The sequence below is a fragment of the Poecilia mexicana genome, unplaced genomic scaffold, assembly GCF_051168715.1.
Source record: "Poecilia mexicana isolate PSO_F unplaced genomic scaffold, ASM5116871v1 scaffold_17, whole genome shotgun sequence".
NCBI classification, from domain to species: Eukaryota; Metazoa; Chordata; class Actinopteri; order Cyprinodontiformes; family Poeciliidae; genus Poecilia; species Poecilia mexicana.
The window spans coordinates 24,212,038-24,225,730 of NW_028263386.1; the positions used below are offsets into that span (position 1 = coordinate 24,212,038).

The following is a 13,693-nucleotide window of genomic DNA, read 5'->3' on the forward strand; positions in this document are numbered from 1 at the left end:
TTTCATTTTTATATAGTTTATATTAAACAGTCCTGCACATTTAAAACACTGAAATAAATAAAAAAAAAAAAGAGGAAATATCAAAGGGAAGCATAAGATGAGAAATTTCAGTAAGAAATAGCTAAATTACAGAAATCACAACTCTTATTAACTCTTATTGTAAGAGTTTAGCAAAACTGTGATGAAAACCCTTTTTTTATTCCGCGTCACACGAGTCACGTGATCAACAGCCGGATGTTCTAGTGGCAAAAACAATGAAGAACAGCAGCGGTCAGTGTCTGCCAGTTTTCATCCCAGTTGATTCTCTCTGACCTCTGTGCCTCGGACTCCTCTTGGTGTGCCTTTTTTTTTTTTTTTTTTTTTTTTTTCCACGGTGCATTTTCAAAATGAAAGGCCATAAAGCACATGAAACCTACCACTAACTACAGCTCCGTGGAACATAATTAGGTTGTCTCAGCCCCTGTAAAGTAATGATTTAAAGCAGAAAAAAAAAAGCCAGGCCAGACTCTTTCACATTGGCTTTATTCAAACGGCTGCTGTAAAACTTCATCACGGGAGGATTCTCCGGTGTCCTGACAGTTCTTATAAGTTATGGAAAACGAGGGTGACGCAGGGCGTAGCAAAGCAAGCAGACATTATTTGGATTTACTCTTCTGGGTACTAATTAGATGTTACAGTATATAACATAATTAGAAAGGTGTAAAACGTTAGGCCTGTACACTGTGTACACTACAAGGCACTCTTGGCTGGCGGCGAGTGGAACACGGCGTTCAGTGCCTACCCGGTGTTTGCCAGGGGGGCTTTGACAGTCTGGACCTCGGAGATGTGAGACGATTTCTGGATGATGCGGCTGGTGAGGGCAGCCCCGGCGCTCTGCTTCAGGGCCGTCACGGCTCCCGTCACACACAGCCTCCCCGTGAGGCTGGCTTTCGCTACGGAGAAGGGCTCCGCGGTGCAGCTCTGCCCCGTGGCGGCGCCGGATGTCGGGTCAGCCCTCTGGGCCGCCTTGCAGCTCTTGCCCTGGGCCAGGCTGGTGAGAGCCACGGCGGCGTGGATCTCCCTCCAGCCCTGGCCGTCTTTTCTCGGTGGGTTTCGGCTTTGCAGCTGGCCCCTGTGAACAAACAGCCAGTGAGTCCAGATGAGTTAGAGCTGCCAGGTTAGGTTGTACTTTATTCGCGCCACTTGTCATAAAAACAAAAATAAAAAATTATTGCAGCAGAAGCAGCATTGAGGAAAGTGATATTTTTAATTTTAGCACCTTTATTCAGCTGTAGCCAAAGCTTTTTTTTTTTTTTTTTTTTTTTTTTTCATTTTTTATGTTGCTGTTTTAATTTCATGTGTGTTTCTAGAAAAAAAAATTTTGCTCTCACTGCAAAAACACAAAATCTTACCAAGTATTTTTAGTCTAGTTCCTAGTGCAAATATCTAAAGCACACTTGAAGACAAAACCAACTTACAAGGAACTTTTCAGAAACATATGGGAGCTTGTTTCAACATTTAAGTCAAAAATGAATCTCTCTATTTTGACCAAAAAAAAGACTAATTCCACTGGCAGATTTCACTCACAACCTTAGAAATACATTTGATCAGTAATTCTTATAACACTTTACACAACCACAGTATGGGAGACCAAAAATTCTTGACAGGGTCAAAAAGAACGTGAAAAACAGACATAGAAAACACAGCAAAGCAAACCAGAACAAGCCAAATAAAACCAGAAGTGTCACTACATATTTAAAGCTGCAGTATGGAACCTTTAACATGAGACAGATAATCTGTGAATAGATTGATCTCCTCCACCTTCTCTCGGAGCTACTTTTGCCGTCTGAAGAAATACAACAACCAAAAACAACCAATCAGAACCAGGAGGAGGGTCTTAGTGCTGTCAATCAACTTGTGTATGCGCTGCTCAATGCGCTAATGGCAGAAAAACAACTTGGAGCTTATCCGCTTATCTCTATTAGCCGTGGCTTTGCTAACTAGCCTTAGCATTCACAACAGGATCTGCTGACAGAGTAAAACTGCAGCATAGCAGAGAGCAAGTGGAGGAGGGGGAGCAGCGCCAGACGGAAGGAGATGGACACCGCTAAGACCCGCCCCCTGGCTCTGATTGGTTGATTCTCATTAGCACTGCGAGCAGGAAGAGGAGTTAAATTTTTTTCACAGATTTTCTGTCTCATATAATTCTGTCACAATATAGTGACAGTTTCAACAAAAGCATAGGAATATATATATATATATATATATATATATATATATATATATATATATGTATATATATATATATATAATTTTTTTTTTTTTTTTTTTTTTTTTGACAAAGTTACATTCAAGGCTCTGAGAAATGATGATGGTTAAGGCCAATGAAGGATGTAAAAACACATAAAAGCTTGAAATCTCTTCAAACATCTATATTATATATGACATAAGCTGCCATCAATATTAAGGTATTATTGACTTAAAAACAAACTCATATCTCTTGCTGTAAAGTTGTTTGTAGGTTTTGTCTTATTCAAAGTGTACTGAGGTACTTGCACTCAGAACTAGACCAGAAATACTCGGTGAGATGTCGTGTTTTTGTAGTGTAATCCGTAATCCGCAACTTTCCGTTCTCATGGACTATAAATATGATATGAGAGGCCCGTTCTTCTTTTTTTTTCTTTTTTTTTTTTTACCAACTGACCACTAGATTGAGCAAAGAGCCATATTTATCTTGCCATCACATGTGGTGAGCAACATGATGAAGGAGGTAATAAAACATTTCCAAACCCTACAGCTACGGAACTACAGCGAAAAAAATGACGACATAGCAAGTCTTGATAAGAACCGTTGGACCCTTTCCATGCGGGAGTGCGCCGCTCATGATGGAGTCACATTTTGTAGACTTTTAGTTCATAATTTTTTCGACTGAGGCGTTGCATGTTTGGGCAGATATTCTGTCTGGTTTTGGGATTACTCCTCTTACTTTTTGAACTTTTGGACGGTTTGTTATGCTGCGTAACCGTGGCGAAAAAGCCATTATTTTTGCATCCAGGAGCAGCTGGTTAGCATCTCGAAAGCTCTAATAAAACCTGAACTGCAAACCAAAATCCCAGAGGACTTGGAACCAAAAGGCTTCGTGGATGAAAAGCAGGTCCAAAGAGAAGAGAGAAAAGAATATAATATTCACTATTATTATTATTATTACTGCCTGACTTTCTAAGCACACGGCCAGGCAGAGATTTAAATTGGAGCGGCAAATGCAAACCAGCTGGATTAGCAGTGCTCACCAACAACTGATGGTGTCATCCATGCGATGTCGACTGTGAACTATCGATAAGATATTAGCATCTCATGGAAGTTATGAGACAAAATGCAACAGTCTTCAATCAGAGGCATCTTCAGATGTGTTGCAAAGCTGACTGCTACAGGAGATCCGTCTTTCCCGCAGCAGCACATAATGAGTTTTGACAATATCTGATTTCCTTTGTGATAAGTAAAGCATGCTTGGGCTGAATTTGAGTCAAACAGAAACGGCGTCCTTCCAACACAAACACAGACATGTGGACTTTGCTAAACTGTACCTGGACTTTAACAGTCCGGTTCAGTCATATGAGACCGAGCTCGAGCTTAATGGTAACAAACTCCAGGTGGGTTTGATGTGAAACAGAGGATGAACATGGGGAAAATTATTTCATGCCCGCTGTTGAGCAGAGTGGAAAATATGTGATTCTGTTGGCCTTTTTCTCCTCCACATACACAGAGAGCCTGGAAGCCCGAAATACAATCACGTCGTAAACAAATCCCAAGGACTGGTAGCCTCTAACGGGTTGTCACCATGCGTTCATTGACAATAACCACCCAAAGCATGTAACGGCCAAAACGACTTGGAAATGTTACAGGAAACACAAAGTCAACTTTCTTCAAATTCAATATTTGTCTCAGTCCCTCGGATCCCCCAGGACTCTGGACAATCTAATGAGACTTTGCAAAAATCACTTCCTTACAAAAGTATATTTTTAAGTATCGACACCAGAGATGTCAAAAACTGTAACTCTGCCTTCAGGGAGTCATAACATCACTCCTGTATTCACCCTTTAACAACGTTTTTTGGGTGGAGCCTGCTCTGTGAGGCCGAAGCTTGGAAACTTTGTGAGAGCTTTGTCCTTGAGGGCGGGGCTAGGTCCACCCAGACGTTTTGCACAGCTGAATGGTTACCATGGAGATGAAAGGATTTCTTAAACATGCATAAAAGAATAAAGGCAACACTTCAGGTGTGTTACTGATGAGGGAAAAACGTTATAACATGATGTAAAAAAAAAAATGCTGCCCCTTTAACACTGAATCAGTCAACCTACTCAAAGTTAAGGTTTAACTTTGCCAAAATTAGCAGTAAGGTTATGCTTCTGCAATAAAAGAGGAATGTATTTAGAAAGATCTTCGACACTGGACGCAGAGTTTGTTTTTTTTTTAAGTGTGCAAAAAGTACAAGCTGCATTGACAGGGTTATGAGATATGAATAATGGTACTAACCTGCAACTTTTAACTGAAGTGTTGTCAGTTGTATCTGTAAAAGAGCAAAAAACATGGAAAACTTAGCAAATGTACCACAAACCTCCTTACCAGATTATTAGGCTGTCGTATGCTTGCTGCAAAAACTGGCTCAATTTTCTGCATGTGTCCAAGCAATTGATCGAATGTTTGGTGCAAATTCTTTCAGTATGTGTTCTCCTCCCTCCTTTCAAATAATCAGTCGTTTGTCTCTAAAGTTCGTGGGTTGCAGGTCTTTATCTCAGCTCAAGCACAAGCACTAACGGGTAAGAAACATTTCAGAAATCAATGCTGGATGCCTTGCCTGTGTCTCCTGAATAACTAAGGATCAGTTGTTCTCCAAAGGGGCTTCGAAGATTTTTTTTTATGAGCACAGACGAGAGGAAAAGAAGAGAGAGAGAGAGAGAGACCATAACCAATGCTACGTTGCTTCTAGCCTACAATTTCTGTTCGTGGTCTGTGCGTACATGTGCGATATTTGTAGAATATATTTTCCATCTTTGCTTTGGATTACAGCCTTATTTTAGGTTTGAGTACATAGATAGGGGCCAAAACCGATTTTTCTTCAGAGTCCAATAGAAAAAGAAATTAGATGCTGAAACTAAGCCTTTCGGCGCTAACAGTCTGAAACATACCGCAAACCTGAGCCAAAAGTAACTTCTTGCTGATAGTAAATCACTTTTGTGTGTTATGCTTTTTTGCTTTGCTACTGAACATCCCTCACCATGTCCCTCCTAAGCCATAAAGTGCCCCTGCCAAGAAAGTAGCTCCGTACCTCTGCTGTATTTATGGCCAGGGGGAAAAAACTTAGTTTTACCTCTGGTGAGTTTCACTATGCGAGAGGGGATTAGTGACAACTTAATTTTAGAAGTTAGCAATGAATCCAATCAGTGCTTTGTTTCCAGTCGGTTATACATCTTAATCAATATGAAAATGTGAGCGCAATAGATCATGGCTTCGTGCTCATAAAGCTGCAGTCTGGCGCACAAGTAGCAAATATCTGTTTCACTTCTTCTGGTTTTGGAAATGTAAACGTTGTGCGCACCTGTTCCGCTTCCACTGCCACAAACGGCAATTTACCTGCTACTGCTTTTGGTAACTCTTTATTTGAAGGGGGGGTGCATAAGACTGACGTGACACTGTCATAAACATGACATAACATCTGTCATGAACATAAACGAGTCTTTATGAATGCTTATGACAGTTGCTATGAAGTGTCATTCGGTAAATAATGACACTTTTAATGCAAAGTTGCTCTAAAAGTTGCATTAAAAGTCCATTAAAAGTGCCAACTTTGCATGATTTTGTAAATTATGATAATTTAATGCAAAGTTGGCATTTTTAATGGACTTTTAATGCAACTTTTAGAGCAACTTTGCATTAAAAGTGTCATTATTTACTAAATGACACTTCATGACAACAGTCATAGACATTCATAAAGACTTCTTTATGTTCATGACAGGTGTTATGTCATGTTTATAACAGTGTCATGTCAGTCTTATTCACACCCCTTCAACTAAAGTGTTACCCAGCTTTTTTAATACATAAACTCACACACAAATTAAGAATTAAGAAAATATGTATCTGCCTGATGTTTGTCTGTGTTTTGTAAAAAAAAAAAAAAAAAATCAAAACAGAAAGACTAAGGGTCTTAAAGCAAAACCCAGAGTCCCGACTCCCTAAAAACTTAATGTGATCCAACGTAAATATGTTGTCGATTGTTCGCGGGTAATCATATTAAGTTTATGCAAAGTTAATTTACTAAGTTTATTAAGTCATGAAGTTAAATAAACATAAAAAAGGAAGCTTGACAAACTCCATTCGGTTGAATGTGACCAGTTCATTTTTTTTAAGTCTGAGTTGCATTCTCCTTTGTTTTTTTTTAGTGCAAAGTGTTTTTATTTTTTACTCAGAGCATACATCTTTTTAGAAACATAATCCCCACTTTGAAACAATAAAAAACAGAGGGAGAGAAAAGGGGTGAAGAAAAACACAGCAAGGCCCGTGTCCTGAAACCTTTCCAATAAACACAGCTCCAGTCACACTGACAGGATCCCTACAGGTAAAACGGAGCTGGTGTCCGTCTCCACCATAAACAATCCTTAATAATAAATCATGAAATTCCCAGTAAACCATTCCTTATACTTTTACCACCTTTGAGACTGACAACTTGTACGACACACTCCAGTGGCATCACATAACTCAGGCACACTGCAGGTTTAGTGGCTGCTTCAGCGTCTCCCATGCACTCTGAAAACATATTAGCGTTGATTGTCATGTTCTGGCAGCGAGACTCTCTGTTTTATCTTCACAGAGGAGCCATAATGACCAAGAGGGGGGTAGCCTGAATGAGCGGAATAGTGTTCAGGGGCTTCTAGCAAGAAGGTAAGCTTAAAATAATCCAGAAATAAAAAAAAGACATACTCCATTTAGTATGTAATTCTTAGCCTTCTTATAAAAATTTGCTAAAATGCTGTTAGCTTAAATGCTACAAGTAGCTTCAAATGGTCTCACAAGTATGGCCACAATTTACATGAACAAAGCATTCACTTCAGTAAGTTAATAAAAACATTAATGCTACTGTCAATAAAGTAGCATTTATTGGAAGTAGCATTCCAGTAAATGATTGTTAGCTTAAATGATTGTACCATTTAAGATAACATTAGCTTGTAGCTTAAGTGTAATCATAGCATTTTCAGTGAGTGAAGGAACTAATTGACATTTTGAAAAAAATAAAATAAAAATAAGATCCTGGCAAACATAGCTATGTACAGATGTTTGACTAATATTAAAATTAGCATATTTTAAAGGAGATCTAAACTGTAAAATATGTAAAACACCTTTAATGTGTTATGTGTACAAAATTTACAACAGCTTAAATTTGAACAGTGTTTATTGAAAACAATCAATTATGATAAAAGTTTTTTTTTTTTTGTTTTTTGTTTTTTTTTTGCTTTAATGATTATTATCAGTATCTCTTGTGCACCAGCCTTCAGCCTAATGGCTGCTAGTGAAAGGTAGCAGCCTATGAATGGGTGGATATCATTTATCATACGGCTTCACAAGGGTAGTCACAATTTACATGAACAAAGCATTCTCTTCATTAAGTTAATAAAAAATATTCCAGACAAAATCCGGTGTATTTTATCTGTGCTGGCAGAAGAAGTAATGTCTCAAGTGTCCAGTTTTTCTTAGCTTCAAAAGAAACTCTCCTTTGACTACAGTATCCCTATACAAGGTTAACTAAGCTTAGCACAAAGAGCAATGAAGTTTGCCTTTGGTCAATTTATTTCTTTGATGTATCAAAGCTTCTTGCCAATTAATATTATACTGTTGGAGAGCCTGTTTATTTCCCCCTTAAACGGGGCCACGTTTGTAAGGAAAATGCATTTGTGTGTTAATAAGCAGAGTTGAGTGTATTGGCAGCACCCATGAAAGGCTTGCCAAGGCCTCTCTGCCAACGCCAATCAGCTCTTTGTGGAGGTATTGTGAGGGTGTGAGGCGACAACGCCCTAATGGGAAAAAAATAATGCATGTCATCAGCGAAGGCCGTCTCAGCTCAAATATGGAGATGAGATATTGCAACCAGTGGCCATACCGAATCTCCACTCTTAGAAACCAAAACTATCCAACATGCCAACGCCCACCGATTTGGGGCTTATCAGAGGCCACCTCCAGGATTTGGAAGTGGACAGAATGAAATGGTCTGCACACACACACACACACACACACACACACACACACACACACACACACACACACACACACACACACACACACACACACACACACACACACACTGTGCTGTTCTGGCCTCCGTTTGCTAAATGAATAATTTTTCAAACTGCAGTCATCTTCCAGTCCAAAACAGCCCGAAATCCAACACCAAACCAGAGTCAATAGAGAAGGAGGGATTCATGGAGTGGATTTGGCAGGTCGCGTTGCCCACATAACTCTGCTGTTAAACCAGCAAATCCATTTTCCTTTCAAAATGTAGCACCATTTAACTGGATATATATATTTAAAAAAAAACTTTCCAAAAGAATACTTTTTCTTTTTTTTTTTGCGAGGAAGGATTGTACAACAAAGGAATAACCAGGCCAACACAAATTTCCTTGCTTTTTGTGCTATAGTTAACCACTATAATACTGAAGCAAGGCTTGATTCTAAATATGTTACACTGACAAGAAAAAATCCTTTTATCATTGTTTTTAAGCTACAATGCTTCCCAGTTTTAAATTCAGTGCAAACGGTTCGACAACATAGGAAGGAATTAAGACTTTAAACACAGTGAATACTACAGATGCTAGCGTGCTAGCTTCATTGTTTCGCCCTATTTTTCCGTCCTCAGAATGGACTCACCAACATTAACTGCAAATGTTGGGGAAAACTTGAAAAAAAAAATCTTTAGGGCAAACTGTAAAAATACCCCCAGAAATAAAACATTTTCCACACTTAGCATAGATCTCAGAGGCTAAGTCTTGCAGCTAAGTGTCGCTAAAGACTGCAGCCAGATTATGACTGTTTCAAGACACGGCTTTGGCTTAAAAACAAACTGAAAAGGCAGCTGTGCCAGTTTAATGGCTGCAGACCCAATTTTCTTGAAACACCAAGCGATGGTTTTTGTCAGGACCTCCTGAAATCAAACCATTAGAAGGAAAACTGTAAAACATAATTTTTGTTGTCATTCTGGCCTTGTTCAATGGACGCTTTAGCATTATTTGTATGCTTTATCGTATTTTTCATCCAAAAGCTGTAATCTTCTAAGTAAGAAGATACTTATAAAGTCATTCTAGAAAAACTCAGTCTATACTTATTAAACCTGCTTTCCTGGAATCACAGCTTAGTTTTCAGTTCAAAACATTTCTAAAAAGCAGTAGAGAGTAAGCAAAGTTTAAAAGTGACATTAATGATTGTACCGTCTTAGTTTTAGTTTAAATTAATAATCTTATTTACGTGTCTTTGTGACGATTTTCAATTGTTTACTGCATTGTATTTTGTTGTGTTGGATGCACCACTGAACCATTGAAACTTAGGGGTCTTAAAGATCTATATAATAAATATATGAACGCTGCAATAAACTATAGAGTTTCTGGTATTTTCCTGTCCTAATGGAGCGGCTCAAACGAATCCAAGTTCAGACAGACTCCAGAAGCAGATGTCTGAGAGAGTACCTTCGATACAAAACCGTTTAGTTGTCCGAGAGAATCGAGAAAATGCAAAAGTACCTGAAAAAGCAGCACCCCAAAAGCAAAGGGAAGCAGAGGACAATATACAGGTAATGATACTGGCAGGGGTCTGTCTGACAATGAACAAAGCAGAGCAGCAGAGTGATCACAGGATGAGTAACAGGTGCGCTGATTAACCGATAGCTGGAAGATAAAACCACTAAGAGAAGGACACAACTCCTCACAAAGCAAAAGCATAAACGAAACCACGACACTTTTAACTTTCAGCTCATGACGAACCTTTAAAATGAAAGTGACACTGGTTTCGTCAGCCTGTGTAACCACAGAAAGTTTGTGTTCGGCTGTTAAACTTTTCTCCTGTTTAATTGCTTACCTATGTCCGAGCTACTTTTTTCACACGCAAGTTTTACTCAAACTATATATATATAAAAAAAACATTCCTTGAGTAACTTTGCGAGGCTGGAGCTTCTTTGTTGCCAGGAATAATTAGGCAGCGCCGTCCTCAGTGTTGGAGAGAAACCTATATGGAGGCGCTAAAGAGTGGAAGTGATTACAGAAACACTACACACAACTCCTCTAATGCGACACAAATGAAACTGCTTTCGAGCAGGAAAGCAACACATGGAAGACACAGACTGCCAAGGCACACAGCTACATCCTCACAGACTGCTAGAACAAGCCAAGTAAATATTAGCGTGTTGCCTCACATTTGCGTGGCTGCTGCAGCACTTACTCTACAATCCGTCTGTCTTCAGCGTTTTTTGTTTTTTTTTCTTTTTGCCGACAGACTGTTCCCTTTCTACACCCAGGCTGATGTTTCCACTTCTCACCCTGGGAGAAATAAAGTCTCAGACATGCTGTAATTGTCCTTGAGGCCGGACTGGACATTTCCACCAAGGCAAGAAGTCGAAGTGGAACAAATGGCACATTCTAAGTATATGGAAATGATATTTGTGGTGTTCGGTGGCAGCCAGCGAGAGCCCCTTCCAATTCTTAAATGTAGGATTTCAGCATCTGCGTGAGTCTTTATTAGTGATCTTTGCAGAGGCTTTGGCTGACTTCTCCGGGTGGCTTTGAGACGTGCCAGTGCGCTGTGCTCCCCGTAAGTCTGAGAAGGTAACCATGTGTCAAGCTCCCCCATCTGTTTCGCCGTTGCGTTTATGATTGAATCTCGCCGAGCTTCTGACTTACAGACGGACGCCAGAGATTTATTAATGTCAGCTCGCCCTCGGGAGCCAAGTTGGAGGTTTCTGTTTGCTGTGTTCTTATTTTACTGCACACTGTGGTGTTTTAAAATGGAACTGCGAGGAAACAGGGTAGTAAAACTGCCAGTGTGCTTTGCATTCATCGTTAATCTTTAATTAACGAGGAAGATGTCTTTATTATTTCTTCAGCCGGAGGACCCCTGTTGTTTCTCTCCATCAACCGTGATGTATATAACATCCTAACCTGTTTGCTGTTCCTACAAGGTCAGCCGTCTCTTACTACCCTGGCCATTGTCTTCCTGCGCTATTCAAATCTTGCTCACAGCAGAGTCAAATTTCTACCGAGCTGTGAACGATGACGTCATTTTTCTGCGACGTTTTAGCAGTGGCAGCGGAGAAAGTGAACAAAGTTGTTGAGTCTGTGTAGGACACGCTTTCAAAAAAAATTAATTAGCGTTACCACTAGCTTTGTTTGGTTTGCCACGTCTCTCTTTGCATTGGAGGATGGTTGTTACAATTTCCGGTAAGCTTCATAGTGTTGAACTGGCGCATTACGTATGTCACAACTGGGTAAAATTTAAACCTTCAACAGAGTTCACGTCTCCTGGAAGAACTCGTTTCTTAATAGCCGAGAGCTTTTACCAGGCTAATAATCTCTCACCCATGCTGTAGATGAAGTTGGCCTCTGCTTCGGAGGAAAAATCCGGCGAGACAACATCTCGATCGCATTCGTTGGAGCTGAACGATTGGGAAAGGCATCTCTTCCCGCGAGCGGCGGCAATGGCGTCAGCCTTTGCCGCCATCATGTGTCGCAGGGTGTCGTTCAGGTAGCGGTTCAGCAAGCTGCTCTTGTACTTGGATGGAGGAGACGCGCCGTCATCTTCGTTGGAGCAGTCCGCCCCAGCGAGGACGCTGGCCTGTTTCTCAAGCAGACTTCGGCGGTAAGACGAGCCGCCAAAGTTTGATTGGGCGATTGGATTCGGTAGGGTGCACTCTTCGTCTAGAGAGGAGGAAACAGAACCGTCACTGCAAATTCTGCTTAACAAGAGAGATTTAGTGGACATAGCAGCAGATTTAAACTTTCTAAACTACATTCCTCGAGGGATGAAGTCCTGAATCTTCTATATGTGTCCCTTGTCCTACACACTTGAAGTAAACAGTGAAACTGCCTCACTAACATGCAGTCAATCTCTCTCACACCTCTCGGGCTAAGTGTGCTGATGAAGAGGGACATCTAAAAGTTGCAGGACATCGGCCCTTGAGGACCACTGGTCCAGACCTGATTCTTAGAATTCTCTTGACTAGTGAAACGAAAAGGCTGAACTATGTCGAACCGTTCATCTTAACGCCTCACCGTCCGAGTTTGTATCGTCACTGCACACACTCAGCCTCTCAGCGTTTCCCTGGATGTATTTATTGTAGAGCTTGATCCTCAGCGCCCAGCTCAGGTCTGGCTGCCTCACTGTGTTCTTCAGCCTTCGCCGGGCATTTGCAAACCAGTTGGAAACCTTGCACAGACATCACTTGATCCATCAGTATGACTAGCCCTAGCAAAAAAAAAAAAAACATTCTTTTGACGAGACGGTCTCACCTGCACTAGTGTCATGTGTGAACCCAGAGCGAGAAGAACCTTCTCGGTTTTTGTTGGGTAAGGGTTGTCCCGGTGCTTGTACAGCCAATGTTTCAGCGGCCGAGCCATGTCCTGGAGTACCTGCCTTTTGTGACGAGCTTTCACCCCACCGAGATGAGACCTGGGAGAGCTACAGGACAAATACTTCATGCCATATATCTTTCCTGTTTTAGGTTGGAACTTCCATAAATCAGATCATATCTTTTTGAAGTCTAAAATTTAAATGCTGTAAAGAAAAAAAAAAAAGAAAAGATTCTGACCTGCATCTTCTGTACTTCAAGGCAGAGATTTTCTCGGCCGGCTGCATGTCTGGGCTCTGTCCGTCTGTTAAACTCGTCTGAGGTGAGTCTTCACAGTTCGGGCCGATCCTGTCTTCAGCTCTTCTGTAGTTGTCCAAACAAAACTGATCCTCATCAGTCTTCATCGCTGCAAATTTGTCCATTCTTAAACACGCAGGGTTTCTCCTCTGTCAACAGGTGCATCAACAGACTCCCAAAGACGTCCACAAACGGTAGATCCTCATTCTTTATAGACAAGGAAAAAAATATATGTATAAATGCTTCTGCTCCTTTCTTTTTGTTTGTTATTTTTGGAGTCTCAGGAGCAAATAAAAACTGAACCTTACCAGGGAATAATTTTAGAAAAGTCAGATGGTGATGTCTGGTTTTACTGTTCTGTCTGAGAAGAGTTCAAATAACACTCAGCTCTGCAGACTATTGGTCTTCACGCCAGCCAATCGCCTCGCTGCAACACTCTGCAAGCCTTTCCTTGCAGAAGTCCTGTCTCGCAGAGAGAGTCCTGCAGCAGTACCTCTGGATGTGAAAAATGGGTCCACTCCAAAGAATATCAGCAAACCCAGTCATTAGATTTACTAGAAAGTGATTCTGTCAGTCTGTGCGAAGCTGCTTAAGCGTGGCCTCATATTTTCAGCATGAGCCGCGCGATTCTTGCGGATCCTGCGGCATCACTAAGAATGGTGTCAGCAAATAATAATCCATGTTTTATCAGGGGATTCTGGAAATTTACGAGCGTAATAACATGGTTGCTAAAAACCACAAAACGACGGCTCATGTCAGGCAGGAAATCCCGCTGTTTTTCTGGAGGAGAGGCTGGGGGGACTTCGGTATGGATTTCAGTAA

The 13,693-nt window shown here is 40.8% G+C and overlaps 1 protein-coding gene across 1 annotated transcript; it reads right to left on the bottom strand.

Moving 5' to 3' along the window:
* Nucleotides 1–699: 699 nt before the first annotated feature.
* Nucleotides 700–13,398, bottom strand: LOC106908054 (homeobox protein Mohawk-like). The gene is made up of 6 exons (XM_088014376.1): nt 12,815–13,398; nt 12,516–12,684; nt 12,279–12,432; nt 11,586–11,924; nt 4,513–4,546; nt 700–1,111 (listed from the first exon to the last, which is right to left on the bottom strand). The coding sequence occupies exons 1-6, from the start codon at nt 12,994–12,996 to the stop codon at nt 778–780; spliced, it is 1,212 nt and encodes a 403-aa protein (XP_087870502.1). The 5' UTR covers nt 12,997–13,398; the 3' UTR covers nt 700–777.
* Nucleotides 13,399–13,693: the final 295 nt, after the last annotated feature.